Source organism: Micropterus salmoides, unplaced genomic scaffold (genome assembly GCF_014851395.1).
Source record: "Micropterus salmoides isolate LMB-PRFRI ecotype aquatic unplaced genomic scaffold, ASM1485139v1 Ms_hic_scaffold_20, whole genome shotgun sequence".
NCBI classification, from domain to species: domain Eukaryota; kingdom Metazoa; phylum Chordata; class Actinopteri; order Centrarchiformes; family Centrarchidae; genus Micropterus; species Micropterus salmoides.
This window is the reverse complement of record NW_024041151.1, coordinates 30,043,775-30,071,616: the sequence shown is the minus strand read 5'-3', so window position 1 is coordinate 30,071,616 and position 27,842 is coordinate 30,043,775. Positions and strand designations below refer to the sequence as shown.

Here is a 27,842-nt window from a genome sequence, read left to right as displayed (position 1 = left end):
TGTGTGTGGAAGTCTCTATGGGCAGAAATGGGTCGCCACAAGTACTCAAGTAGAAGTAAAAGTGGTCATCTAAATAACTACTTGAGTTAGAGTACAAAAGTATTTACTGAAAAAAAAACTTGAGTAGCGAGTAACTTAATAAAAAATAAATCAATCTTTCATTTGATGTGGATATGTGAAATAATTTCAGCTACTGATGTTCTCCCTCAGGTAAAAAAAAAAAAAAAGCAAAGATACACTTGAATTTCTTTGTGATTGAAAGTCCTCATCTCCTGATTAGATAACCTGCTACATATACACCAGGACAATATTCCCAGTGTGTATCACTCAAGTGTGATTACAATATATTGCATTAATGTTATAGTATGTTAAGTACACCAAGAAGTAAAGAGAGCTTTATTGTTGGTGAGCGGCCTGGATGAAAGAGATGACTGTCGGAAGATAGCTCTGTTGCCAATTGTGGAATAAATAGGACATATGCTCCAAAAGTTCTCAATCCCAATGAATGGAAAAGGACTGCGTCTACACAAGTAAGACACATTATGTTTTTTGGGCCACGAAGGACAGACCAAAAATATTCAAAAACAAGGGTGGACAATTTTTTTTAATTGACTCAATTACAATTTAAGCAGATTTCATCTTGACAAGTTCCATTTAAGTGCATTTCGTGTTTTAATGGGTCCACAGGGACATTCAAGTGTAGTCAGTGTAGTTTGTTTTATACCGAAATTCAATTTCAAACTCATCTGAGGTTAGAGGGTGAACGATGTGAAGCTGATGGCCTCTGTTAGCTTCACTGACCTCAGTGATATGTGCATTTTATACAGTTTCAATTTCTACCATTATTATTATTATTACATACAGTAACGATGTATTAGTCAGATAATGCAAATTGAAATGGCCCATTTAAATATTAATATAATTCCAGTGTTAAACAGATTACACAGAATGCCAACACTCCTGTCAGAATATTTAGACATCTACAACAAAGACACGACTAGGTCATGTGTAAGAAGCACTTTGTCAAATCCTGACAAAATATAAGTAGAAACCGTGCAAAATGTTTTCATTTTTAAAAAAAGGCTGGAAGGTAATAGTCAGGTGTTCCAAATAGATAAGTTAAAACCAGAAAGCTGATAACTTCATGTGGTCCATGTAGCACTTATTGGTGCCCATTAATGTAATAACCATCACACCACTCTGGTTCATCCAGGTGGCATCAGAGTACCAGTTTAGCCATCTCAGCTCATGTTGTGGTGTACATGAATATAGCCTCTGCAGTTCATGTAAACATATTTGGCTTCAAGTTAAGTTAAAGACATGAGCTGCACACGTTTGTGCGGCCGTCTGTAAGGCTCTGGGTGAAGCTTGGCTTGATGTGAGGCTTGGAGCAGCCTTGGTTCAAACTAACCTGCTCTAAGCATCTGCCACTGTAGGGAAGCTTCTGAGAAACCTGGGTACAGCTAATCCCTTTCAGGTAAACACAAAAAGCTAGTATCACAAAACCTCATCTATACACACAGAAATTATTTTTCTTCCATAAAAAGGTAATTGTGTATTTATGCAGAGCGCGAATCCATTATTTTAAACTTAATTGTCCGTTTACTTGGAGGAAGCTGGGTCGAGGTGTTTGAGTACTCCTCCCACCAGGTGGAGGCTTCCGGTAATGAGGACGTGGATCTCGGCTGCATCGCAGAGCGCAGCAGCTTTGGCCATGATGCTGGGTTTAACTGGTAAGACTGTTTTGGTTGGGTCTGCCAGCACCGAATCCCTGCCCTGGGTGATCCACTGGAGGGCGCTGAGGATGCAGGGGAACACCAGGGCATCTGCCTTCTTTTCAGGGATCAGGGGCAGGCTGCCCTCGATGAGCAGCTGTGTACCTTTTTTATCCCCCAGGCTGTTGTGGAGACGCCAGCTCCTCTCATTGTCCAAGCAGCGAGTCAACATGTTCTCCACTGAGACGTTGAAGTTCTGCTGGTCTGAGAGGTGTGGGAATGACAGGATGAAGTTAACAGGTTTTCTGGGAAACAGCTGCCATTTTAAAATCTCTCAGTGTAAAAGCAGTAGTTCAGCATTTTGGGAAATATTCTTATTTGCTTTTTGCATTCTTACATAAGCAAAACTGTAAAAATGACTTTTATGTGGTTGAACTATTTCTTGTGGAACAAGAAGCACTGGGCAAATATTGTTTGTCTAGAAATACTTCAAACCCAACCCCACAAAACTACAAATTGTATTTTGTATGGATTAAAACAAACAGGATACAGCATATTTTAATCTTGCTTCCAGTCTTTATGCTTAGCAAGGTTAACCACATCTTAACTCCTTCTCAGCAGAGACATGAGATTGGTATCCGTCTTCTTATCTTATTCTTAATGCTTAGAAATAAAGCAAACATGCATATTTCCCAAAAGGTTGTTGTTCCTTTAAATGAACCACAGACTTCCTGCCTGTAGACGCCATTCTCAAAACTACAGAATGCTTTGAATAATTTGCAGTCATGAAAAGTACATGTGATTTGTGGTTAATAGGCTAAAGGCCAGAGTTTGCATGTTCTCCCGGTGCAGCTCCAGGTGCTCTGGTTTCCTCCCACAGTCCAAAGACATGCAGGGTAGGTTAACTGGCGAATCGAAATTGGCGTGGGTGTGAATGTGAGAGTGACTGGTTGTCTGTCTATTTGTGTCAGCCCAAAAATGTAAGCTGGGATTGGTGCCAGCCCCCCACAACCCTCTAGTAAGGATAAGCAAGTGTAGCTAATGGGTGGATGAATTAAAGATCACTGGTATGATCCCTTTTAGGTAGAGATTGATTTTAGCTGCCAACAGCCAAAAGCAACATGCTCAATGATCTTACCTGCATTGCAAGAAGCGATGACTTCAGTGATGTTTGGACAAAACACTGCAAAGTCAAACTGACATGGCTGAAAAAAGGCAAGACACACAAATATCTATATTAGTTGGCTGAACAATGTTGTCAAATCAAACCTTCTGGTGGGATCTTGCTTACTTCAGCCAGGGTGAAAAGATGATGTCAGAGCAAGACAATCAGATTTTCTGGTTAAAGCTGGGGTGGGCACTATGGGCATTATTTGTTTAATTAGTTCACATTCTCTTTACATCTGACACGAATCAATAAATAAAATGCTGTGGTGTCTGTCGCAGGATTGTAGCAAACACGGCCTGCCTGCACTCTTCCTATGCCCTCACTGTGCATGTGTGTTTTGGGGGAGTGGCTGTGGAGGGAGGCCTGAAGGGAGGGGGTTTGGTTGGATACTTTCAAAATCTAGTTTCTCCAACATTGCCATCCCCAGCTTTAAAGATGGAGGTTTCTACACTGAATATAGCCAATTTAATATGAATCTGGCTTTGTTCTTACTTCTCCTAATTCATAATGCTCTAAAGAGCCATCTTTGGGGTAAATAAGTTCTTTGTGGAGTGAACAATAAGACACATGTATCAGTCAACTTACAGCGAAGTCAAAGAACAACATTGAAGATGAGCTCTCGAGTGATCCCATGTCTGCTCTGAGCAGGAAGTGTCACAGTCTGCTCCTGAGGTTCCCCTTGGCCTCGGTCTCCAGCCCCTGCTCCCTAGTGTGCATGTGGAAGATGCCACATGCACACTTCTTTACATGGGTTTTAATCACACTCGTAGGGTGCAAAAACTATGGTGCAGCTAGTTTATTGATTTCTCGTCTGCTTTTAATTGTATTCAGCCTTATATTTTTGCAGAAATGCGAATGAGTACCCACACTGACCTTGGCCTTGTAAGCTGGCTGATGGACTTTCTAACGGGGGAGGCCCCAACGTGTGGTTTAAGTGGCATTTTATCAGACATCCTAATTTCCTCTCGCATCTCTTGTACACAAACGTGTCAAAGCCATTAAGTGGGGAGCCACATCCTGAAGTTTGCTGATGATTCTGTCGTCGTGTCACTTCTCAATAGCATGGACCCAGACAATAGTTCTGTCATGTCTGAGTTCACTGACTGGTGCAAGGCATCCTTGATGGACATAAACGTTTCCAATATAAAGGAGATTGTTCTTTTTTGGGGAAAAATCCTCTGGGCATCGCAGTATTTCCCAGAATTCCTCAATGATCAGGCTGAGGTTGTCCATCAGTATAAACATCCGGGCACAGTGATTTACAACAAACTGACTGCTGAGCATCATGTGGATGCGGTGTGTAAGAAAGCACTATGTGGTTTTAACGTGGACAATACTTTGATGAAAATGTTTTATTCTTGTCTTAGTGAAATTGAAAGTTTGCTTTTATCAGCTGGTATGGCTCACTTTCAGTAAAGAACAGGAACAGACTACAATGCATTGTGAAAATCTGCACAAAGATTGCTGTTAAAGACCTCGATTAAAGCACTCTTTTGTCCCTGCTGCCACTGGTTTCTGAAACAACTCACTGTGATTATACATGGCATTCGTTACTTTAAAAGTTGGAGCTTCTATGTTTAGTAAGATATTGTAGTGCCTGCGATGGACTGGCGACCTGTCCAGGGTGTACCCCGTCTTTCACCCAATGTCAGCTGGGATTGGCTCCAGCCCCCTGCGACCCTGTACTCAGGATAAGCGGTTGCCGATGGATGGAAGATATTGTAGTGGATTTATTTTACTAGTTTTACTAAACAATAACTGTTAACAGCTAACAGCTTCTGTGAGTGTTTGTGTGTATTGTGGTTCTTCTGAGTTTTAATGCGTTTGTGCTGCACAATTATTTACCCCTCGGGGATAAAAAAAGAATTCCTTCCTAGGTCATGTTTTTCTTTGTTTCATGTCATTCATTCATTGTTTCCCATTTTATTTTGAAATACTTCTGTCCTCTTGTTTCAGTTACTTCACTTCATGCCTGTGTTGTCTGTGATTGTCTGCCCTGCTCCGATATATATAATATTTTTCTTTCATGATCTGTTATTTCCCCTTTCACTTTTATTATGGAGACAACTAAAGTCAGAGTCAGAGAGTCTACCTCTATCAGCAGAGTAGTATGCGCTCCATTCTTAAAAACCTGTCATTTAAAAAAAATGTTTGTAAAATCCATAATGTATTGCATAATAATTAACATGGGAAATAATCAAATATAGAAGAGAACCAAGCTGCAGTTTCCTCATTTTCTCTACAAGTCAATCCATATACACACTCCAATACCCACAACAACACTGAGCTTAACAGCTGTGACGACAATGACCTTGTTCTCTGTATTGCTGAAAGCAGTTGTACTCACCACCAGAAGTTTCAGCATGGCTGCTGAGTCTCTCTCTCCTGTGGCATTGAACAGCAAAACTCTGGCTACAGGTCCACTACAACACACACACACACACACGCCAAGGTCTTACATCAGTATTGCTTAACCTTTTGAAAAATGTTAAGTGGTAAACAAGTGGTTGTTTAGTAGAAGCAGAGGCCAGTGGCCCGTACTACAAAGGGAGTTCAACCTACTCAGAGTTAACTCAGGGTTATCAGGTAAACTCAGGGTTGACAAACTCTGACCGCTACACTGGAGTTAAACGGTACTACGATCGTGGATAAGATGTTGGTTAGTTGAGTCGTGTTAACTCAATTGGAGTTGGTGCGCGTTCTCATAAAAGGGGTGTGTTCGGCCGTGCAGGCAGAGCTTTTCACAACGGTGCATGCTGCGTATTTTCCACAGTAGAATGCACGTTGATTGTGTCAGGATATGAGGAGTTTAAAGACACGTTTACGGCCAAATCTAACACGGTGGCGGCTGACAAAGCCAGGGAGACTTGCTGGCATCGCATTGAGTAAATTTGTAGCCTAATTATCTTCACAGTGTTCTTATTGTATGTATTTTATGGGCTCTTATTTTATGTGTAATATGATTAAGATGTAAAGGTAGAACTGCACATAAGGTCCATTGTAATAGAAAAAAAAAGGAGCCAGTGGAGAGGGTTAATAGTCCGATACACATTTCCAAGATTAATCTACAAGTAAAAAACTTGAATATTCTCTGACAGTCACATTTATGAGAGAAACTTCACTTTGCAAGGCTGCAACATCACACACACACACACACACACACGTCTGCCGTGTATTATGCATGCATTGGAAAGTTATATTAAACTTTGCAATCGGATTTAGCAGTGAGGAAATACTCCTGAGTTTAGCTCACAATCATTCTCATGCACCTTAGAGACTTTGCCTTGGATTCAGCATATTCAGAAGAAAGCACCAGAATGATTTTCGATTTTTTATGACATTAATTTCAGGGAATTTCCGATTTTTCTTCTTGTAACTTTCATCTAGGATTTTTTTTCTTGGTTATTAACCCCAACCTGGCTCCCTATTTTTTGGACACCATAGTCCAATCTAAATATGTGAAAACACTTAGGATAATTCAATTATAGACTACAGATGGGCTCCTAAGAAACTGTCCTGTTAATTAATTAAGATTCCTCTCTAAAATCCCCGAGGCTGCAGGTTCAGTAAATGCTGGAACTGAAGCCGTGGTTCAGATTTTATTGTTGTGATCTTAGGGCTGGACAATAAAACAATAACCATAATTATCGTGATATGATTTTTTTTTCCATAACAGATGTTCAGTAAGTATTAAATTAATGTTTGATTTTACTTACTTTAATCATCATCATTTAATCATCAACCACCGCTAGACTGATGTTATTAATGTTGTGCTCTACAGAGTCTTTGCATTCTAACTAACTCCTTTTAACTTTAAAGCTTCTGCTTCATTGTGCTTTCTTTGTCTGCAACTTGTGTCCGCGTTCGTGCACGCTGAACATATGGTGCAGATCACGCATTCGCACAGACACGCTCTCCTTATCACTCACACCTCTTTGTCTTTTAGTTTAGTGCATTTTAGTTAAGAGTCATCTGACATGTTGTGCTTTTATTTATCTTTTAAATAAATGCTTGTCTATGTACGTGCTGGTTTCTTTGATGTTGCATAAAGTGAATATATTGCCAACCTCTTCTACATAGAACTCCAAATTCTTCAACCTACTAGCATCTACAGATACATATATCTGTATGTGATTAACACATTGATAGGGATGTGTCTAGTTCAGACAGTAAGTGCAGTACAACATGTACTGCTACTTACAGCATATACCAATTTTTTCTCATTTTTAAATTGGAAAGTGAACATACATAATGCAGACACAGTAAATCTGCATTCACAGCGCGACACGTAAACCTGTACACATCAAGATAATTCATTATTGTATAAAATAAAAAGTGGACATAAGGGCACCTTAATTGCCGGGTTCAGTACTATGATCACCTCCAAACACAGTTTCATCAGGTAGCCTGATGGATGCAGGTACAACAGAGTCATGTCATTGGGGAGTGATGTTCACCTTGCATTCCTTTCATGCTGGGCTGCAGTCTCTCTGAACCAGTGTACACAGGCCTGCATACTGCGCATGGTGTGAGCTCCATCCAAGAAGTAGGTGACTGCTCCGTGTTTCAGAGTCTGGTTCCTTCCAGGCCACTCTGTGTCTGCCAGCCCTGAGACCAAACCATAGAACATACATAACCATACTGGATGTTGTCACATTTAACCTGTGAAATGCTAACCCTTTGATTTTAATTGATTTTGAGGCCCAAATATCACAACTACCAGTAGCACAATGGGTCTCGGATATTTGAAGAGCTTTAGTGTGCATTTGTCTGAATTAATCTGGTGAAACAGAAACAGGACATTTCTACATAATTAAGATGTCAGCTGTTGTTCTTCTTAACTGCATGTCTACTTTTTACAAGGGATGTACTTCAAGACAAATAATTATCCCTCCCCCCAAATTTGCTCTTCTCAACAGGGACTGTGCTTCAGGACTCACCTTTCAACATGATGGGGCTGGGCTTGAAGGAAGTCACCTGAAGTACACTTGTGTTGTCAACACCAGTGGAGAGATAGCTTTTATCTGTTGAGAGAGACAAATGAAACAACCTTAAGCCCTTTATAGACTTGGAATAGACAACACTGCTGTAACATAATGTAATTATGGTTGAACTTTTTATTTAATCTTCTTTGGCACGGCACAAAGAGGGAGAACATTTTTAAAGGCTGATCTGACAAGTAAATATAGGCTCATTAACAGTGTTCTGTTATCAAACTTTTTCCTTTGTGGCCAAGGGATGATAATTAAGCAATACATTTATTGTGTTTTATAAGAAGGCTGCTGTGGCCTCTTTATGTCTAGCCTAGCCAAATGGCTGTTCCTGTCCTGTCTAACCTGGTAGGCATCTTTTCTGTAGCCAAGTGTGACTCAGCTGGAGGGCCAGCGAGGCATTTGAGTGCTGGTGCTGCCCTGCCAGCCCCAGACGCAAAGGTCCACAGTCTGTCTGGTAGTCCTCCAGCTCTGGACACACCCACAGAGGACACTAAAACAACAGGTTAAACTGTTTTACATTCAACTGAACAGCTGGGGGAGAGATTTTAACAACTATGTTTATTTAAACCTTTACATTTTACTGTGATGTGACAGTGAAAACATTAGTCTGAACGCTCACTTACTTGTTTCTCTTCAGCCCTGTTCCTGAGCACAGCCATCGCATCTTCTGGCTGTTTCACTGTGAAGGCAGGAACCCCCGGCTGAAAACACATGATCAACAGCTAGTGAGATGACGTAGAAAAATACTGTGTAGTTTTATTTTGTAGGACTTCAGTGTCTCTCCACAAAGCATGAATTGAAGTATGTAACTGAAATATTTAGTCAGCCAGCACACCTTGAAAATGCCTCCTTTTTGCCAGGCAATCTTTTCGATGGTATCTCCAAGAATCTGAGTGTGGTCTATACCCAGAGAGGAGATGCCACACACCCACGGTCTCCTGGTGACCCAGAAGCACAGAGGAGAAAACACAATGGTGAAATTGTATTTCAACACTGATAAAGTTGTAAACAAAACTTTATGGTGACAATGTACCATCATCTTGACAAGCAATAGTATACTTCAATATGTAACTGGCAAGGCCCTCAGTGTTATCAGATTTGTCAGCCTCATAATTTGACATATGTGATAAGTTGGAGCTTCTCTCAGTCTGGCATGGCAGCTATCACTGCTCACACCAACCACTCCGTTATTCTTCTTTAAAAACAAGAGAACCTTTTCAGAGAAATTGAACAGTAGGCTGAAAAGCTGTGTTTCACTGCCCTCTCTTTCTTTTGCACATGTAACCACACCAATCAGTGAAGTCACAGTGTACTGACACACTCTGGAGCAGAGATTCTCATTTTCAGTCCTGAAGACTGGCAAAAAAGTCCAGAGCGGTGGAAACAAAGTTCAATGTTTTTCCAATTTAATTAATTCTGACAAGTCACATAATGTCAGGTCAGTAGATTATGCTGCCATACTGTATAACAAAAGACCAGGGGAGGAACAATACATGCCAGCAAGTATCATGGGACATTTAAGCTGCAAACTTAAAAACTGTAGTTATAAACTTGACTCTCCAGAGGCAACAGAATGAAACTTTTAGCTTCTGAAATGCATTTTTAGACGCTCTGATGGAGCTCAGGATTGATCTGGAGCACAGCTGCTTTACGCCAAACTAGTTTACTTTATGAACCTGGACTGTGTGAGACCTTTTGGACGAGTAGAACACATTAATTAACATTAGATCCTGAGTGTTACGATTCCTCCCTTTCTTTCTGCTGTGGCTTCGTTGGCTGTTTCCTGCTGGAGCTGGCAGTTTGGGAGGGCTCGTTAGATAATGTAGGCCTCAGCCTAGGCTTCATCCATTCACCGGCAACTTTATTAGGTACACCTGTTCAAATGCTTGTTAACAAAAATAGCTGCAGCCAATCACATGGCAGCAACTCAATACATTTAGGCATGTAGCTGTGGTCAAGACAACTTGGTGAAGTTCAAACCGAGCATCAGAATGGGGAAGAAAGGGAATTTAAGTGACTTTGAACGTGGCATGGTTGTTGGTGCCAGACGGGCTGCTCTGAGTATTTCAGAAACTGCTGATCTACTGGGATTTTCACACACAGCCATCTCCAGGCTTTACAGAGAATGGTCTGAAAAAGAGGACATATCCAGTGAACAGCTGTGTGGAATGGGAGATTCTCATCATGGATCTCCATCTGGGCATCACTAGAACCCTTCTATGAAGACGCAACTTATTTTCTCAATAATGCACCCTTTAAATAGTAGGAAAACTTTAGACCAGGTTTTACTTGGTCACTGGCGTAATGCCTTTCTACTGCCTCACATTAGCAATGTGCTGACCACACTTCCTTGTAAGATCAATACGGTCATGGCCGAGAAGATGGGTGCACAACACGGGCAATGGGCGTGAAAAAGACAACTGCGATGATCGTAAACCGATGGAAGCTTTGTGTCGGGTTTAAGGTAGGTATGTCCACTTTGGAAACTATTCCCATGTAGTGAATATTTAATAAGCAAATAACCTTAGATGACACCTCACATCATAACTAAACTTTAATGTCAACATTCTGTTAATATGGGAGAGTAGCAGTGATATATGGCTCGTCAGGAATAATAACATGCTCACATGTTGACAGTCTTTTCTATAGTCAATGACTGAACATTGTAACCTTCATGAAGGCAGAATTTGCCTGTGTGTCTGTATCAAATTGACATGTCAGTCACGCACACAAAGCTAAAGATTAATTCTTGAATGTTGAACATATTAATGCTACTTTTTTTGTAACAAACAATCGTTGTTCACTAGTCCCTGATCTGAAGTATGTTCTGAAACTTGAGTCATTTAAGCAATATAAATATATCAAGTCTGAATAAAATGTGATCAAGAATGTAAAGATAACCAAATACTAACTCTCTATTTCCAGTTTGAAGAAGGTAAGTCAGTTACAAGTGACAGCAGCCTTATAAATAGTCTTACCTTATAATGTTGGTGCAGTCATATGCTCCACCAATCCCAACTTCAATTACAGCTAAATCCACCTGGACAAAGGGCAGAGTTGTTTAGATTTGAGGCAAGTTAGTAATTTAAGTAATAAAACTGTTTGCTCTGCTAGCAGACTGGAGGATGGTGATGTTAGTTCATTAGTCTGCTGCACACAGGTGCAAAGAATCTTCTACAGGCCAGAAAACATCAAACTTATCAGGTTCGAATCTAATGGCTGGGACTAAGGCGAGTGTTTCACATCAGTGTCAAATGATGAGAATTATGTATAACTCCCCAAAACACTTTGGATTCCTGTTTGCGGGCTGCTGATGAAGGCAACACAGGCCTGCCAACTTACCTTCTCCTGAAGAAACACATGGAAGGCCAAGATGGTGAGGAAACGGAAGTATGCCGGCATCGTCCCTCCATGGGCGTTCTGAAGGGGTCAAAAAACACATCAAAGCCCCTATGTGTGGAATACTTCTAACTACATCATCTTTCTAATGATCTTGATACAATAAATATGTCTAAAAATCGAAAGGAAACAAACTAAACAAAAAGACAACCCTGGTGAAAGTTGCAGGTGCCGTTTATGGGTTTGCTGCCAGTCTGACATCTCAACTGTGTGGAAGTAAGACGATTCCTAATGTCACACATAGTGGTGTAAAAGCGCAGTCATCAATATATTTCTCTTAACAAGAATTCTGATGACTGTAATGTGAAAGGTGTTGCTTGTAGTGACAAACCCACAGAGAATTACTATTAGACGCCCCAGTTCCTCTCCGCTCTACAGAGGTTACTGGAGTCTTTCAGCCATGATTATTTCTTATTTGAAAAAAGAATCATTAGATCAATCAATTAAGTTATTGACTAATTTAGATTATTCTAAAGCTTTTTTTTTTTTTAATTACTGGATTAATATAACAATTTCTCAAATTCATATCAAAAACGTATTCATATTTTGTTCAATAATCATCGTGAAAGAGACAAAGCCAGTTAGAATAATGATATTAGTAGTTTATAGGGCTGTCCCGAAATGTCATTTTTTGAGCTTTGAAGCTTCGACGCTTCGTCAGGTCCCGTTATGCCGATTGTTTAAACGTGTGTTGATAAGCAGGCTGTCATTTCACGAGCTACAGCTGTGTATTTAATAGAAGCAGAACAGCAGGAGGATAAATGCCCAAGAAGTGTGCCTGTCTGTGTGTGCGCATGTGTGAGACAGAAAGAGCGCTCTGTTTATTTATTCTCATAGCGTGGGCTAATAACTAAGTGATTATTACCAAAACTTGTTTTTAACTTTGTTATGGCAAGGCTAGCAGACTAAGGAAGAGAGGATTTACATTAAAGGGGAATATTTATTGCGGGGGATGAGCCGTATTTCTGGTAGCCGAACTAAATCTAACACGTGTATGCAAATTCACTTTTAACTTTAATTAAAGCGACTAGCCTAAATGCTCTTCTTCTACAATCTGTCTAATATAGTTATTTAAATGGGTTCGTTATGTTGTTTGTTTCCAACCAACAGTTTACTGATTAATTTTAAAATGTAGGAAATTTCCACACTGCTGTTTAAAGTGCTCTCACACAGCTGAGGGCTTCATTTTGTTTTCCCTTTGATGTGAACTGGAGCGTTATGTTCACTGATGTCAGCGTAGGTCAGGCGAGCAAAAAAACTTGAATGTTTACCCAACGATCAAGTGTTCGAATATTTGGGTCCAGCCCTAGTAGTTTATTTAAAGAGGTGGTAGTATGCTCATTTCCAGGTTCAAAATGTTATTTAGGGGTTTTACCAGAACAGGTTTACATGGTTTAATTAAAAAAAAAACACACCATCTTTTTTGTCATACTGCACATTGCTGCAGCTCCTCTTTTCACCCTGTGTTGAAGGCTTCGTTTTAGCTATGGAGTGATACATCTTGTCTCTAAATGATCTTTATTGGGAGTTGCACATGCTCAGTTCCTAGTTAAGGACTACTGGCCAATCAGAAGCAGAGTAGGGCGGGTCAGTGAGAAGCCGGTAAACACGGCTTCGGTTCAGCTGTACATGTTGCCGACCAGCTTGGCAACATGGACTGGAGCAAGAGTTTCAGAGTGGTGAGTTATTAATCTGTAACAAAAGGCAGTTCAGAGCAGAGCTTTCTGTGGGAGATGGGAACTCCCTTTGGACTGGACTTTGGGCTTTTTCACTTTGCAAACCTGTTACATGCACAAAAAAGGTAGATGGCTCAATAAAGGAGAGGAGAAAAGCCAAAAAGCATAATACCACTTTTTTTTAAGAATTGTGCAATTTCCTAGTGCAATGTGATGATATTATAGCAGCAAGCAGCGAAGAGTGAGCCCTTGCACGACACAGTGTGCCGCACCCTGGCACCATAGTTCTTTTGATTCAGAATTTTCATGAATAATGGACACTGCAGGAGGAGTTAAATCTTGTCATTGTTGTGGATATTGGTCCCCAAGGACATTCAGCCTCTCCCCTTTTCTCCCTCCTCTGTAATTTGCATTTTATCATGCGTCTGTCTCCCTCTGTGTGTTAGTTCGTATGGCCTATCCTCGCTTCAGCTCTCTGTGGTGGAGAGGAGGGGGTGTGGCTGATCCTACCTAGTGGGCAGAATGACAATGACCCCAGCCCAGGCCCTTTTAGCAAACATGTGAAATTTGGAAAAGATCTGATGATGTGCACAGGTACAAATTGTGAAACATCAAAACAGTGAAATTTAACACTACAACAACACGGTTCAAAGGAAACTAAAAAGCGTCACAATTTAACATCACAAAAGGTTTAAAAAGGCACTGCCCAAAATTGAAGTCATTTCGATTAACTCTCAAGGAGGAACTTATAAAGTACCAAAAGTCCCTTAAAATTGCATTTTCATTTCAAAATGGCTGAGGATATTGCTCTAAACAGCAGCTTCTTCTTCTTGTCTGCACATGATACATCTGCCTCCCAAATTTCGTAAAGGACCCTCTCCCCCACGCACGCCTTGAGGGAAGCGACAGTCGGGTCTCGGTGACACGGCTCTGAATTAGACACTGCATTTATCAAACATGAAGCGTGGAAAAGATCTGGTCGACGTGTCACAGTTCCTTATTTCAAAACACTGTTAGCACGCTTACTTATTTGTTTTTAACATTGGAATATCAAAATTTGTTGCCGCAGCAATGCCATCTGAAGAGAAATTTAATTTTCAATTCAAAATTGCTGGCTGCCGGGGAGTTTTCGGGTATCCTAAAACTCCTCCAAAATGTGTTACCAAATTCAAATAATAATCTTACCAAAAATAAGATGTTCCTGGCACTTTTGTGCTCGGGTATCTAATAACGATGCATGGTGTAATGTTACATTACCATGACAGTAGCAGTGCAGAAATTACTTTTAACACGAGGGCGATCAAGAAACATCTAGAAAATTTAAGTGGTAGTCTCCTAACAGACTACCACTAACAGAAACACATAGCCAATTCCAATATATCATAAACAAAAAATCTCAGAACCTTATTTTGTTACTAGCCACTTCTGTTTTTAGAGAAAAGGCTCAGATAAACCCACTGTGAATTAAACTATCAGCACCAAACAGCACAGGGAAAAAGTTAGCAAGATATTTTTCACTGGAGTTGGTGGAGACCAAAACAGAGCTGAAAGAACAGAGGAGACACGATTTAATTCAAATTAATGATAATGTTAGTCTTTGTCTTGTGTGGCAACTGTGTGCCAACACATTAGCCATACCCACTTTATGGGGTGATAATGTGTCAATGTTAAATTTACAGTCCAAAAAAAAAAATCTCCAATTGGATTCAACTTCTGAATGAAGTCCCTAAATGCTAAGATGTCCTATTTCGAGTTATTTATAAAAGAGTGATTTATCGAGATTCCTTGAATGTCTCAGAGTGACATCACTTCTCTACTTCACATAGTATGCGTTTTTAGAAAAAGAATGACCGTCAATGTGTCCAAAGTATTTAAGGAGTCAAACTGCACACTGAATGCTGGTAATGTGACCAAAGTGCGTCACATGAGGGTCATGCTCCTCCTGACATGAGGGTTCTCATTTTCTACCAGACTCAATTATAACCTCCAGCCCTGATAATAAGCTAGTTCCACTCAGAATGGGAAAAGCAACATGATGCACAGTCCGATATAATGCCACAGAAATCACTGCTTGGAACTAGGCCTGGCCGATAAGACCTAAAATCTAAAATCACCATTAATTGAACACTTCCTCTAATTCTTCTACTACTACCTCTAGTACGATTAATGATTATTTTGTTTTTGTTTTGTCATTGGCAAGGTTTGAAGCTACTGCAAATACACTCAATTACAGGTGGGACATTTTTCCCCATTCACAGATGTCAAAAATCGATTATCTAAATGTTATTCGATAACGACATGTTGACGTGCACATAACACACATGTTCCCCCTATATTTGCCTCATTGCCATTGCTGAAGAGCGCCACTACTAACATCTCACACAGTTAATAATATCAATGTGCTGCTTATGATTTTCTCAATCCACACAATAAAATCAAAGTGTCTGTTGTTTCCACAACTGCTGGAAAGTGTAGCCGGTTAGCACTAGCTAACATCTCGCTGTGCTCCAGACTCTGGTCTGGAAGCTGAGTACGACTGGACAAGCCAGACTCACATGACCACAAACGCTGTAGTATGTTTTTAAGGGGAAAATACATGAATACACACACAGTGGGGGAACAGGATTAAAAAACCGAGATAACTGAAAATTACGTCATTTAGAGGGTCTGAATTTTGTTTTCGATTGCTTTTCAATTAATCGTCCAGCCCTCCTTGGAATGCCAGCCGTTGCTTTTAGACAATTAATGGTTAATCCATTGAATAGGTTCACTGAGTGAAGTGAATGAATAGCCAGGGTTAGTCTGGCAGTAAAGTTTCTTTCCAGCCAGGCTATTTACAAACAACAGTTACATTTAAAACTGAGAAGGAGCTGTGTTTTGCAACTATGCAACCTTGCCTTGTTACATGACCTACCTTAGTTTCATCCAGCCGTCCATAAACCTGCCAGAAGTATTTAGTGAAGAGTTCTTTTCCAATGGGCTGTCCGTTGATTCTAATCCTTTCCCTGACTTGGACCAAATGTGGGGAACTGCAACCAAGAAGAAAAAGCAGTGTTTAGCCACTTTTCACTGGCTGAGTAGAAGGAAATAACATGGCAACATGCATAATATAAATGTTAAGCATGTTATTGCAGGTGTACATAACATAATAAGTAAGAGACCTGTTTCAAGGCATCAATAATGTCCTGTGTCGTCCTTTACTGGATGACCAAACAAATGAAGCTGATCAAAATATTATTATTAGTATTGTTGAGTGCATAAGGTTAGATTTCACTGTGAAAGTGTGATTCCAGTATTCTGAGTGAAATGGGAGAATTAACAGCACATTGTCTAGCCTACAGTGCTGTGTGTCTCACATGCAGTTAGCCTCCTTATACAAATCTTGCTGGGTTTAAATACTTATGGGCCATAAAATAATGAACACAAGGAATAAGAGCCTTCTTCCATACATTCTTGCTGGAGAACCCAATGACACTTGTTGCCACTGCGAATATCAACAAGTCAGTGAGCTAAAACGGATATGATGTGCACACAGCCTCATCTGTAGTGGCTCTCCAAGGTGGGATAAAATCAAGAACAACTGGACCTGGCTGAGGTTGCTTGAAGATATTTTGCCTCTCTTCCAAAAGGCTTCTTCAGCTATGGATCTTAGCTGATCTTGATCTCCATGTTGGCTGGCTCACCTTAATCATCAGGACTAAATGCAAAATACTCCCAAACAGGGTCAGAAGCATTTTTCTCTCAACTAGTCCAAGTAGCTCCTTTCTGTGAGTATAGTAGGTGTGTCTGAGCTGAAGTGACGCAGCAGCAGGTGAATGCAGCGGAGCAGAGAAAAAGCTGAGAAGTAAAGCAGTAAATGTACAGTGTAGGTTACAGTTTGTCAGCGAATAAAAGCTGCAGCTAACGCTCATGTGTTGATTACCTACTGCTGGAAAAGGGAAGGCGGTAGTCGCATTGTAGATGATGTCAGGCAGTTTTGCAAGGCGTCGCCCACCAATGTTGAGGACATCCACTACAATACATCATCTCCGTGTGGGTTTAGTAGAAAAAGGAGCATCTTTATTCGTGAAAGTCCGTTACCCTGATACCGCACAGCCTACTTAGGATTTGCTTTACTTTAATGATGGCAAAATCCCACAGTATTATTATTGTGTTACTGTTTTGCATAATGGTTTAAATATTAGATGCCCACAGGTAGGAATCACCTGGGAACATCTTTAGAAGATAAATGTGCAAACTGGGAAGCACAGAGTATCGGAGTAGAAAATTGCAGCAACAATTTTTTTTAAACCACGCTTCTAGTTTATGTCTGACTTACATCTTCTCTCCTGTTTTGTTGCACCTGCCAGGGTGGGACAAATTACACCTTATTGGTGATGGAGGACAGAGACCTCGCGTAATGCCCAGCACATTCTGTATTCACACAATGTCATGAATTCAATTCACTTTCAGTTCAGCAGATACCACCTATTTTCCAAACTCAATCAATGGTTCTGTGTGGCAAGTAAACCTTATACGATGTGTACCAACACCATCGTGACATGTAACATCTGAATCCAAAAGGTGCTGTGGTATCTTTGCCAGTGTTTACAAGCTGTAAGCCATCTGCTGCAGTTTGATTATCAGTTGACAGAGATTCAACGTCATGCCACCTGCATTCCATTTAAACAGGTTTCCCCCACTCTCGCCACTATATAACAAGCAGTGCTGGCATGACCGAACAGAGCACAGCCAATGACCACACCTTACGTTACAGGTCATTAAGTTCCAGCACTGGAAAAAGATGTCTGAGGAATAGGCAGTTATGGTGTTAACTGCAATACTCCACTATTCTTTCATCCTGATTTGGTAACTATCTCTGGTTTCTACATAACTAACAGCCTGATGTTCATGTACTGCCAATATCATCGTAATATTCATACAATGTTTTACCTGTAAAATCCTGTGCGGAAGCCATAATTTCTCAAAATCTGTTCAGTAAATGCACATGTTGACCCCTGAAAGATAAACATAGTTAGAGGCCGCCCTCCTACAGCTGTCACAATAGTTTGTGTCATTTAGTGAATAAACTGACATTTGAAATCATGTTTGTGTGACCTTTTCTTAGAGCTTGCATAATGGGAGCTAGGAGCTAAATATTAAACCGAACACTATGACCTAAATGTAGACAAAGGTTAAGCCAGATCAAAACTCTTCCGTTCTATTTGTGAATACGTCTGTACGTAGTTAAAGAATTACAAACTGGGCCTTTAAAATGCAACATGCAACACACACCAACATGCAGCTTGTGTGTCTAGTCAGCTCACCTTGCCCTTTGTTCCAGTCACATGAATGATATTGAGATGGTCTAATTCTTCCACCTTTAAAAACCACACACACACACACAGAAGACTAAACTAGATAAGACTAAAGGAAATACTTATCATGTTAAATAATAACATTGTTGATAATACTTGAAGTCATCAGTATTACATTACAAACATGCCCTGTGTACTATTTGAGCTGATATAACTGACTCACTGTCAGGCCGCCTCTTTCCAGGAAGGCTCTCATGGCCTGGAGCTGCTGCTGAGGGTGGCTCCGCTCTCGTCGTACCTGCTCCAGAGCACTGGCGTTGGTCTGTAGTGTGTTCAGAGTGCAAATGGCATCCTGCGGCAAAAGCAGAGAATGGTTTCAGAACAGCATGCTTAAAAAAAAATAAAAATAACACAAACCACCATAATCTACACAGTACAGGACAGAAGCTTGAACCCCATTCACACATCCTGCCTGGGACATTTTGCTATGTAACAAGAGCATCATGACTGGCTGTCTTACAGTAAGTAGCTGGTATTTAAGACCAGTGCTTATCCATGAGTTGACTGACTGGGCCAGCTTACAACTAATTCCATAATGTAAAAAGGAAATCATTTCCTCATGCTGGACCCGGATCATTGCGCTGAAATGATTGGCCTATTGATCAATTAGTCCATCAACAGAAAAATCTATCATTTCTCAGAGAACAATTCCAAGCATTCACCGTTTCTAACTTTTCTGTTTTCCAGCATTGTAAATTGATTAGATTTTGGACTGTTGGTCAGACAAAGCAAACAATCTGCAAGATATTACACAAATCCCATGTGCACAATGTATTGACTCAATATCATTTTTTACAAATATCACTTTGTGCAGTGTAACATCGTAACTGTCATAGGAAGTATGCAATATTCTGTTTATTTAGTGGAGAGATGCATCCGTAGCTGTGGGGCTTAGTTGTGTTCAATTTTGAAACAGCTATACGATCATGTGTCTCAGGCCAGTTGCGCTGTCATATGCAAGTGTGAGTGCATGGGTCCACTACACAAACATGTGCTATGGAGCATAGCACGTGATGTGTGTGCATACGACAGCTTTTGAGTGACGAGAGAGCGGGAGAGAAACGAATAAAGAAAAGCGACGTGAGTCACAGGAGTGAAAGAAAAGAATGGACAAAAGTAAGAAGATGTGTGGCTCAGAGATGCAACAGTGTATCAGAAACAGGCCCATCAACTTGTGTTTTTACATATGTTTAACAATATCAAAAGTAGAATCGGTTTAGCAAAATTCATGATCAATATCACATTTTTGCCAATATTGTGAACATCTAGTGCAGACTCAAACCTACGACTGTCTCTACTAACAGGTCCTGTGTGTGTATCACAGCCTGATGTCTCTTCTTCCTCTGAGCCATTAAAACCCATCAAGGAGCCTCACTGCTGCACTGGGTCACATGTTCATTCAACACCATGAACACACACTGTAGTTTATTCTAACTCAGTCCCACATACACCGTCCTGCTGCCCCAAATACTCACTAGAGCACCACATTCATCCGCCACTGAAAATAGTCCCCCACAAATGCACTGTTTCCTCCTGTTTGTTTAAAAATACAGCCTTTTTAAGGATTTACATCTTCAGTAGAAACTAATGGACTTGGGGCTGAGTGTCAGTCAGACTGTTGGTCTTTCCTTTTTAAAGTCGTTTTTTAAATCTTTAATTTTACTTTTCCTTAAGTAGGGCATGCAATGCAAACTGACCCTTTCCTGCTGCTGCAGCTTCACATTAAAAACTTTTAACTGGCGAAACACAAGTTGACTTTTATTTTGAAGTAGTCACAGGAAATGCAATCTGTCTGTAAGCGAGATCAACGCTGACCGCTGTTATTGTTCACAAATGTATCTACACAACAAGACAACCGTCCCTTAACAGTTTTCTGACAGTGCACCAGTTTGAAATACTGCAGTGAGTAATGCAACAGTCAGTGGCAGACGCAGTGAGCTGTTAAAGAGCTGCAGGCGACAGGCTGCACACCTCCACCTTCTCACAAGGTAACCAACTCCTTTCGCTGTTCACAGACTCATGTTGTGTGCAGCATAAAGTCAGATCATGACTGCTCACAGAATTATCGAAAATACCAATAACTAGTCTGTTTAGCTTCCCGGACTTCGGTGCTATGTGCTATTAAAAGTCATCTGCTACCACCAATAGGCTTAACTACAGGTCTCTCGTGCACAATAATGGCGCATAGCGTCAAAACCGGTTGATTAAAGCCAATCAGAGAGTTACATTTACAATTACAGATTTTAGCCATCACTCCTCAGTGAACTGCCTCCTTGGCTGTGGTCTGAGAGCATTTTCTAGTTAAGTAGGCCTGTCTAGTAGCCTATGTAGATTCATCATTATGGATTTAGGCCTACTATGTATTTTAGTAGTCTGTTTACCCTGATATAAACCGTTCATTTTAAGAAAGCTGAAAATAGTAAACAGTAATATGGCAATTATTTTTGAAAGTCCAACCCCACAGTGTCTGCTTAGAACAAATGTAGTTGAGGGCCCCTGATGTAGAGGTCAGTTAAATAATAGTCTACTTCCATTGGTGGTTAAAAATAAGTTTTCATAGTTTGGAAAGATTCTTTGCTCCAAATAGCCAAAAAGACATCAGTGCATGCATGGTTGGCATTAGCAACTTGCTGGTAACTAGTTCTTTATTGTACTTATGATATCCCATTAAAATTACCACAATGAAAATGTGGATATGACTTATACAGTCCAGTGTTTCCCATTTTCCCAGTCCAGTGGGGCCCGCTAGGGTCTAATCTGTTCAGCCACAGTTTCCTAAAGAAGCGAAAACATTCTCAAACTTCTCATTTTAACATTAAATTTCTTTATTTTCATCGGTCAAACAAAATAAAATTGAAAGCGCCATATGGCTTTGTTCCCTTATCAATTCGCAAGAGAATCCAATTTAATTAAATAAGTTGTATAATTAAGATATTAAATCAATTTAAATAAGTTCTTTTAGGAGGTTAAAAAAGTAACTAAGTAACTTTTACTCTGAGTAAATTTTAAATGAGCTACTTTTTACTTGAGTAGATTTTATATCTGTAATTTTACTTGTACTTAAGTAAACGTTCATCAAAGTAATCACACTTTTACTTAAGTAGAGTATTCTTGTACTCTTTCCACCTCTGGGTATGACAGCGGTATCAACCTATTTCTCTCTGCCAGAAAGCAAATAAGCATATTTCCCAAAAAGCCCAAGTATTCCTTTAAAAGAAGAATACAACACATATCTTTACCAATATTTATGTCCAAAATTACCGGTATAATTCTATCTACAGCACATTCCCTGTTGAGCAAAAGCAGACATTTCACTGGGCTTATGTTTATCACTGCCAGCAAAACGAAAGTACCAGTACGAATGCTGAGTTTCACTGAAATCCACATAAAAAATGCGCTGAGAACATGTACGTGAGGGAAACTGAATGTTCTGTTTCTGAATAAAATAAACCATTGCTGCGGTTATTGCTGTTGGCAAATTGACTGCTCCAAGATAATAAAGTGTGTCCTGGCTTTCTACATAACGCAACGCAGAGTTAGACCTACTACATCAACTTTGGGAACCTGTGATGGACATTGGTTACGGTTTTCTGACATTTTATGGACCAAACCATAAACCAAAAAAGAAATCTCATTCAATAATGAAAACAATCTTTAGTCGCCTTGATTAGCGTGGAGAACAATCCCATCAATTATGGCTGAGTCACATTTAATTGTAATGGACATGTGCATTATAAAACATCAACCTTGCCAGAGAGTGGCTGTGCTGGCAGTGGATGTGGCTGCATCACCTTCATTTGCATTAACACTGCGATAAATGAACACAAGCCAAGTGTCTTTCTAGTGACTGTCCTGACAGTTCCTTGTATCACTTAAGATATAGAAGTGTGAGTAATACTAAGTGAAAACACAACACAACCACTGATGACAAAAAAGGTAAACACACATCACGTTAAAGTGAAACTCTCATATGTCATCAAAGAAGAGGTTCAGAACACGTGTTAGCACACAGGTTGCACTTTGACGTGTTGAGCCAGTAACAGATAGTAAGCAGCTCTGTCCACACTGTAACGTAACTTTTCATAGCACAGTCACTCTAACCAACTGCTAATTTGTTAGCACATGGTCACTCGGCTCCGTTAACTAACTTAAATCGGCTACTTCAAGTAGTTCCGTGTGATCCTGTCAGCCATGTTTCTATCCATCTCCAAACTGTACAGTCAGAGTTGTAGCAGTTGTGAATGCGGTTGTATTGCAAACTTGTTGTAGCGCTGGTGGCTAGCTAGCTCGCTAGCAGCCGCTGCAAACACGGGTAGAAGAGACTGTAACCCGGCTTACCTGGTACTCCATGCCTGGTATCTGGGGTGCCGTTTTGGTGCTGGAGAGTCTGACTGAAAGGCCCGCCAACCTGCATGCACAGTCCTTCCTTCGGAGCCTCGCGGCAAACGCGCAGCCCTGCTGCCACACGCGAGACATGCACACCATGATGGGCGTCGAGCTGTCACAGGAAGCTGCAGCCAAATATGGGAGGTTTTCTTCACAGACGTAATGACGTTGCGCCAAAGGAAATTAAGATTAAGACATTTTCATGACAAACTACTTCACAAAAACAACTGAGTGAATTTTATCTATTGACATGTATTTCTTATTTGTTACATATTTAAGAAGTTAAACTAACATTCAATTTCAATTAGAAACAATTTAAAACATGGGGTTGAACTAAGAACATGACATTGCTCTAATAAAATGAAAAGTTTAGAATCGTGCATACATTGTTATCATTACATTAACTTCGATGATAATTTCATGATTGTCCTTGAGGGCAATTGATGGACGCATTTGTACATAATTCTCAATCCTTCCAAAATGTAATACAATATGAACCAATAGAATAGATAGATTAGATATATTTTCTTGTTCAGTCTTGCAGAAAGTACATCTGTTATCAGCATCTAGAAATCTATAAATAGACAATAGCTTGTTGGACATATTGTGTAATATTTTCAGATGTATCTCTTTAATTTTGGTTGTGATGTAGAATCTAAAAGGAACAAATAGTTCCTTGCACCAGTTAACTTAAAATGAGAGTTCCAAAAAGATGTTCCATGTGGTGTTTGTGTTAGTATTGTAGATTCATTTTCTAAAATGTCTCTTGGTGCATCTGTTGCTTATAATATCAATACTTTCTAATTAATTACAAACTAAATTCCTTGAACATGATAGGGAATGTTATCTCTTTAGGAAATCAAGTTTGTGTCAACCTAATTCTGTAAATAAGTCATTTTATTATCAACAAATATTTTTTCCTGTCGTAGTTTTCACCAAATCACAAAATAAATGATCATTTAATAAGTTATTGTTTACAGGGCGGCACAGTGGTGCAGTGGTTAGCATGGTCGCCTCACAGCAAGAAGGTCGAGGGTCTTTCTGTGTGGAGTTTGCATGTTCTCCCCGTGTCTGCGTGGGTTCTCTCCGGGTGCACCATCCAAAGACATGCGGACTAGGTTAATTGGTGACCCTAAATTGTCCTTAGGTGTGAGCGTGGGTGATTGTTCATCTATGTGTGGCCCTGCGACAGACTGGTGACCTGTCCAGGGTGTATCCCGCCTTTTGCCTGATGCCAGCTGGGATAGGCTTCAGCCCCCCGTGACCCTGTCCGCAGGATAAGCGGTTGAAGATGGATGGATGGAAGTTATTGTTTAATTTCTAATAACCATGTAACTTACTTTTCTGTTGTTTGGTACCTACTAAATGGATTGTAATTCATTTGAAAATCCTGGATTCTAAAGATAAATGGCATTGTTTCAGGAGCAATTTTAGGATCAGACCTTTAGGGGGGCTTAGCCCCTAATGAGAATGTAGCATGCATACAGTTCCCTGCAAAAGTGTTCATTAATTTCACTGGATAACAATTAATACATTAATATTTTCATTATGTTTAATGAATTACTAACATGGGTTTTATGCTACATGTGAATATGTTTTTTTTTTTTTTTTTTTTTTAAACCTGTCCTGCCCAGCAGCCTGGTATAGAGTATAATGACCTGGATACCATATTGTGCCAGACAGATTTTACTTTAACAAGAGAGTATTAAAATACTCCTTTGTCTGTTTTATTATTTATTTAATTATGTATTGATTTGTCACCGGGCCGGACAGGGGGGAAGACACGGGGATGGGGGGGCACAAACAGACAGCACAGAGAAAGGACAACACCTGTAAGAGAAGGGGGAAAGGGGGATGGAGGGTGGGGACAACAGGGAAAAGCTGTGGGAAACACCAATTGCAACAAACACAAACAATAAAAATAAAAATAATAATAATAGTAAAAGACAACCAGCCGAACAGCAGCAATAAACAGCTGACATAGTAAGACAACTAAGAGAAAAATGAAAACAAGAAACAGTCACACACACTAAATAAGCAACACAGCACAGCCACGAGAACTGGAATAATAATTAATTTAAATAAGTAACTGAAAGAAAAGCATCAGGAATAATTCTACCAGGGACAACCTAAATTTGTTTGTGTCTATGTGTGAGAGTGATTGTGTCTGTGTGCGTGTGGGTGAATGTGTCTGTATGTGTGTGGGTACATGTGTGTGCGCATAAGCCTGTTAAAGAATGTAGTTGTTAGTGAGAGTGGGATGCCACGACTGTGCCACACCTATCCCAGCAACACGCAGGCAAGAACCCCAGTAGCCAATAGGGGTGGGAGAAAGTAGATCTATTGTTACTGTTATTTCCTATTTTAATGCGGTTAATGATTATTTGTAAAAAAGCATTCCAGTCAGCAGATGTGTATTTTCTTTGTGTTCTTCTGTTGTTGGTAAATATACAGTTCTGTATGCCGTCCAGATACTTTGTTCTGCACAGTACTTTCTTCATTGTATTTTGACAGTAACATTGAATGCACTTTTAACTGAGGTAAGGTTTATTCATGTAATTTAATTTCTTTTATGTTATTTTAAATGAATTTCTGACATTTCTTGTAAAGTGCATTAAGTATGACAAATGTTTAAATAAAGAATTTGAAATTTTATAATTACTGTGTCATTAGTACTTGTGTAGGTTTAAAAAATAATGCATGCATGAATGAATGAATAAATAAATAATATAAATAATCTAAAAGAAATACTGGGATTACAGTAGTGTAACTGTAGTTTTTTTTTACAGCAACAGTACTGTATTCTGAATTACATAATTACAGTAACATATTTGTTACTGTAAAAGTGAAAAACAGTTACAGTACTGTAAATCTGAATTACAGTAACTTACTGGCAACAGTGTTATATTATATATATTTATAAACTATTAACAGTTTTATTCACCGCGGGAGTTTTCCTCGTTTTACTCGCTGTTTATATTCCACCTCAGGCCTGTGTTAGTGAGGCGTTACTACACCTGGCCGACCAGATAACTAACGTGGAGAAAAAACATCCAGACTCCCTGCTCATAGTTCTTGGGGACTTTAACAAAGCAAACCTCAGTCATGAACTTCCAAAATACAGAGAGCATAGGTTATTAAGTGTCCCACCAGGGACACCCCCATCTTCACTCAGATCTTCAACAAATCACTGAAGCTGTGTGAAGTTCCCTCCTGCTTCAAACGCTCCACAGTCATCCCGGCCCCCAAAAAACCCTCCATCTCTGGACTAAATGACTACAGGCCCGTCGCCCTGACATCTGTAGTCATGAAGTCCTTTGAAAGACTGGTGTTGGCCCACCTGAAGGACATTACAGGCCCCCTGCTGGACCCCCTGCAGTTTGCCTACAGGGCTAACAGGTCAGTGGATGATGCTGTCAACTTGGGTCTGCATCACATCCTGAAACACCTCGACTCTCCAGGGACATATGCAAGGATCCTGTTCGTGGACTTTAGCTCGGCGTTCAACACCATCATCCCGGACATCCTCAGCACCAAACTCACCCAGCTCACTCTGCCAGCCTCCACCTGTCAGTGGATCACAGACTTCCTGACTGACAGGAGTCAGCAGGTGAGGCTGGGAAACATCCCATCCAGCACCCAGACTATCAGCACTGGCGCCCCCCAGGGGTGTGTGCTCTCCCCACTGCTCTTCTCCCTCTACACCAACGACTGCACCTCAGGAGACCCATCTGTCAAACTCCTGAAGTTGGCTGACGACACAACGGTCCTCTGCCTCATCCGGGACGGTGACGAGTCGGCCTACAGATGGAAGGTTGATCAGCTGGCTCTCTGGTGCGGTCAGAACAACCTGGGCAGGAAACATCACTGCAGATCCATCTCACCCTGGACACAACCTGTTCCAGCTCCTCCCCTCTGGTAGGCGCTACAGAGCACTGTACGCCAAAACCAACTGACTCAGGAACAGTTTCTTCCCACAAGTCATCACTCTGATGAACAGCTGATTTCTGACTCACAGTGTCAGGAACAATTCCTGTGCAATAACCCAGTAACTCTGCCACCTGTTTACTGGTTTCCACTTATTATTTATTTATTCACCATTCTCTATTTCAGAGCTGTTCATACTATGTCATATTGTATATACTGTATACGAGTTTAATTGTCATGATACAAAGTTTATTATCTTGAATATATACGCTCTGTATGAGTGTTCAGGATAATGCCTCAACCTGTATTGTTGCTGTAGGAGACATGAATGCTGATATTTCTGATGCAAACTCTCTGTTTGCTAATCACTTAATGCTAAGTGATTAAGCTCTGACACTGGTTTAATACAGTTAAAACAGTTATACTTAAATCAGTGAGGCATGGCATACCACCTCATGGTTAGCTCATTGTGTATGTACAACTGATGCTCACGCTTCCGTGGATGCTATGACGATTAATTTTGAGTTTGCCATTATAGATCATATACCGTTTTCTCTGTCTTTAAATGTTAAAAACTTACCAGTGTTAACGGAGGCTAATAGCATTAACACAGGAAGACTAGACTAGACTAAATTAACCGTGGAAGATTTCCAGATGTATTATGTTAGGACTGAGGGGTTGCTGGGAAACATTGCACTGCCCAAAGACACCATAAGATGTTGTGATATTAATTGTAAGAATCCACAACATAGTAATGATTTATGTGTTCTATATGACTCAATTGTTGATACAATTAATATTGCCAGTAGGCATTTTTATAAACCTCAGCGAATGGCATATACCATCAAGCCTGGTTGGAACGAGCATGTAGCAGAACTTCATGCCAAAGCTCGGTGTGCACTGAAAGACTGGATAGTGTCAGGTAGAGATAGACAGGGCCCTTTATTTGAAGAGAAGGGCAAATGCAAATTTTAAATATGCACTAAGATATATAAAAAAGAATGAGTACTCGATGAGGTCTGACTCTTTGGCATGTAAGATGCATAACAGAAGTTATAATGACTTTTGGAAAGAGGTTAGAGCCATGGTACTAAAATGTCCTCAGATATTGAGGGTGTCAGTGGCTCAGATGTAATTTGCCAGATGCAACATTATCATGAGCTGTTTAACTGTATTGGGAGAAATACTTTTGAGGTGGAAAAAATTGATAATGATGAAAA

The 27,842-nt window shown here is 40.2% G+C and overlaps 1 protein-coding gene across 1 annotated transcript; it reads right to left on the bottom strand.

The window, feature by feature from the left end:
* Positions 1-585: 585 nt before the first annotated feature.
* Positions 586-22,813, bottom strand: fpgs (folylpolyglutamate synthase). Its single transcript, XM_038733694.1, has 15 exons — positions 22,648-22,813; positions 18,473-18,601; positions 18,259-18,312; positions 17,885-17,949; positions 15,867-15,981; positions 11,220-11,297; positions 10,856-10,917; positions 8,713-8,815; positions 8,501-8,578; positions 8,220-8,367; positions 7,824-7,907; positions 7,341-7,491; positions 5,231-5,306; positions 2,854-2,920; positions 586-1,979 (listed from the first exon to the last, which is right to left on the bottom strand). The coding sequence occupies exons 1-15, from the start codon at positions 22,792-22,794 to the stop codon at positions 1,603-1,605; spliced, it is 1,734 nt and encodes a 577-aa protein (XP_038589622.1). The 5' UTR covers positions 22,795-22,813; the 3' UTR covers positions 586-1,602.
* Between the last annotated feature and the right edge of the window lie 5,029 nt (positions 22,814-27,842).

What these genes read in the sequence shown, in the direction of transcription:
- fpgs (XM_038733694.1), bottom strand. Translation starts at nt 22,794, where the DNA reads ATGGTGTGCATGTCTCGCGTGTGGCAGCAGGGCTGCGCGTTTGCCGCG. An exon ending in GACTGCACCAACATTATAAG is followed by an intron (nt 8,816 to 10,855) that starts GTAAGACTATTT and finishes CTGGGTCACCAG; the next exon opens with GAGACCGTGGGTGTGTGGCA. An exon ending in ACAGGGCTGAAGAGAAACAA is followed by an intron (nt 8,368 to 8,500) that starts GTAAGTGAGCGT and finishes CTGTTGTTTTAG; the next exon opens with TGTCCTCTGTGGGTGTGTCC.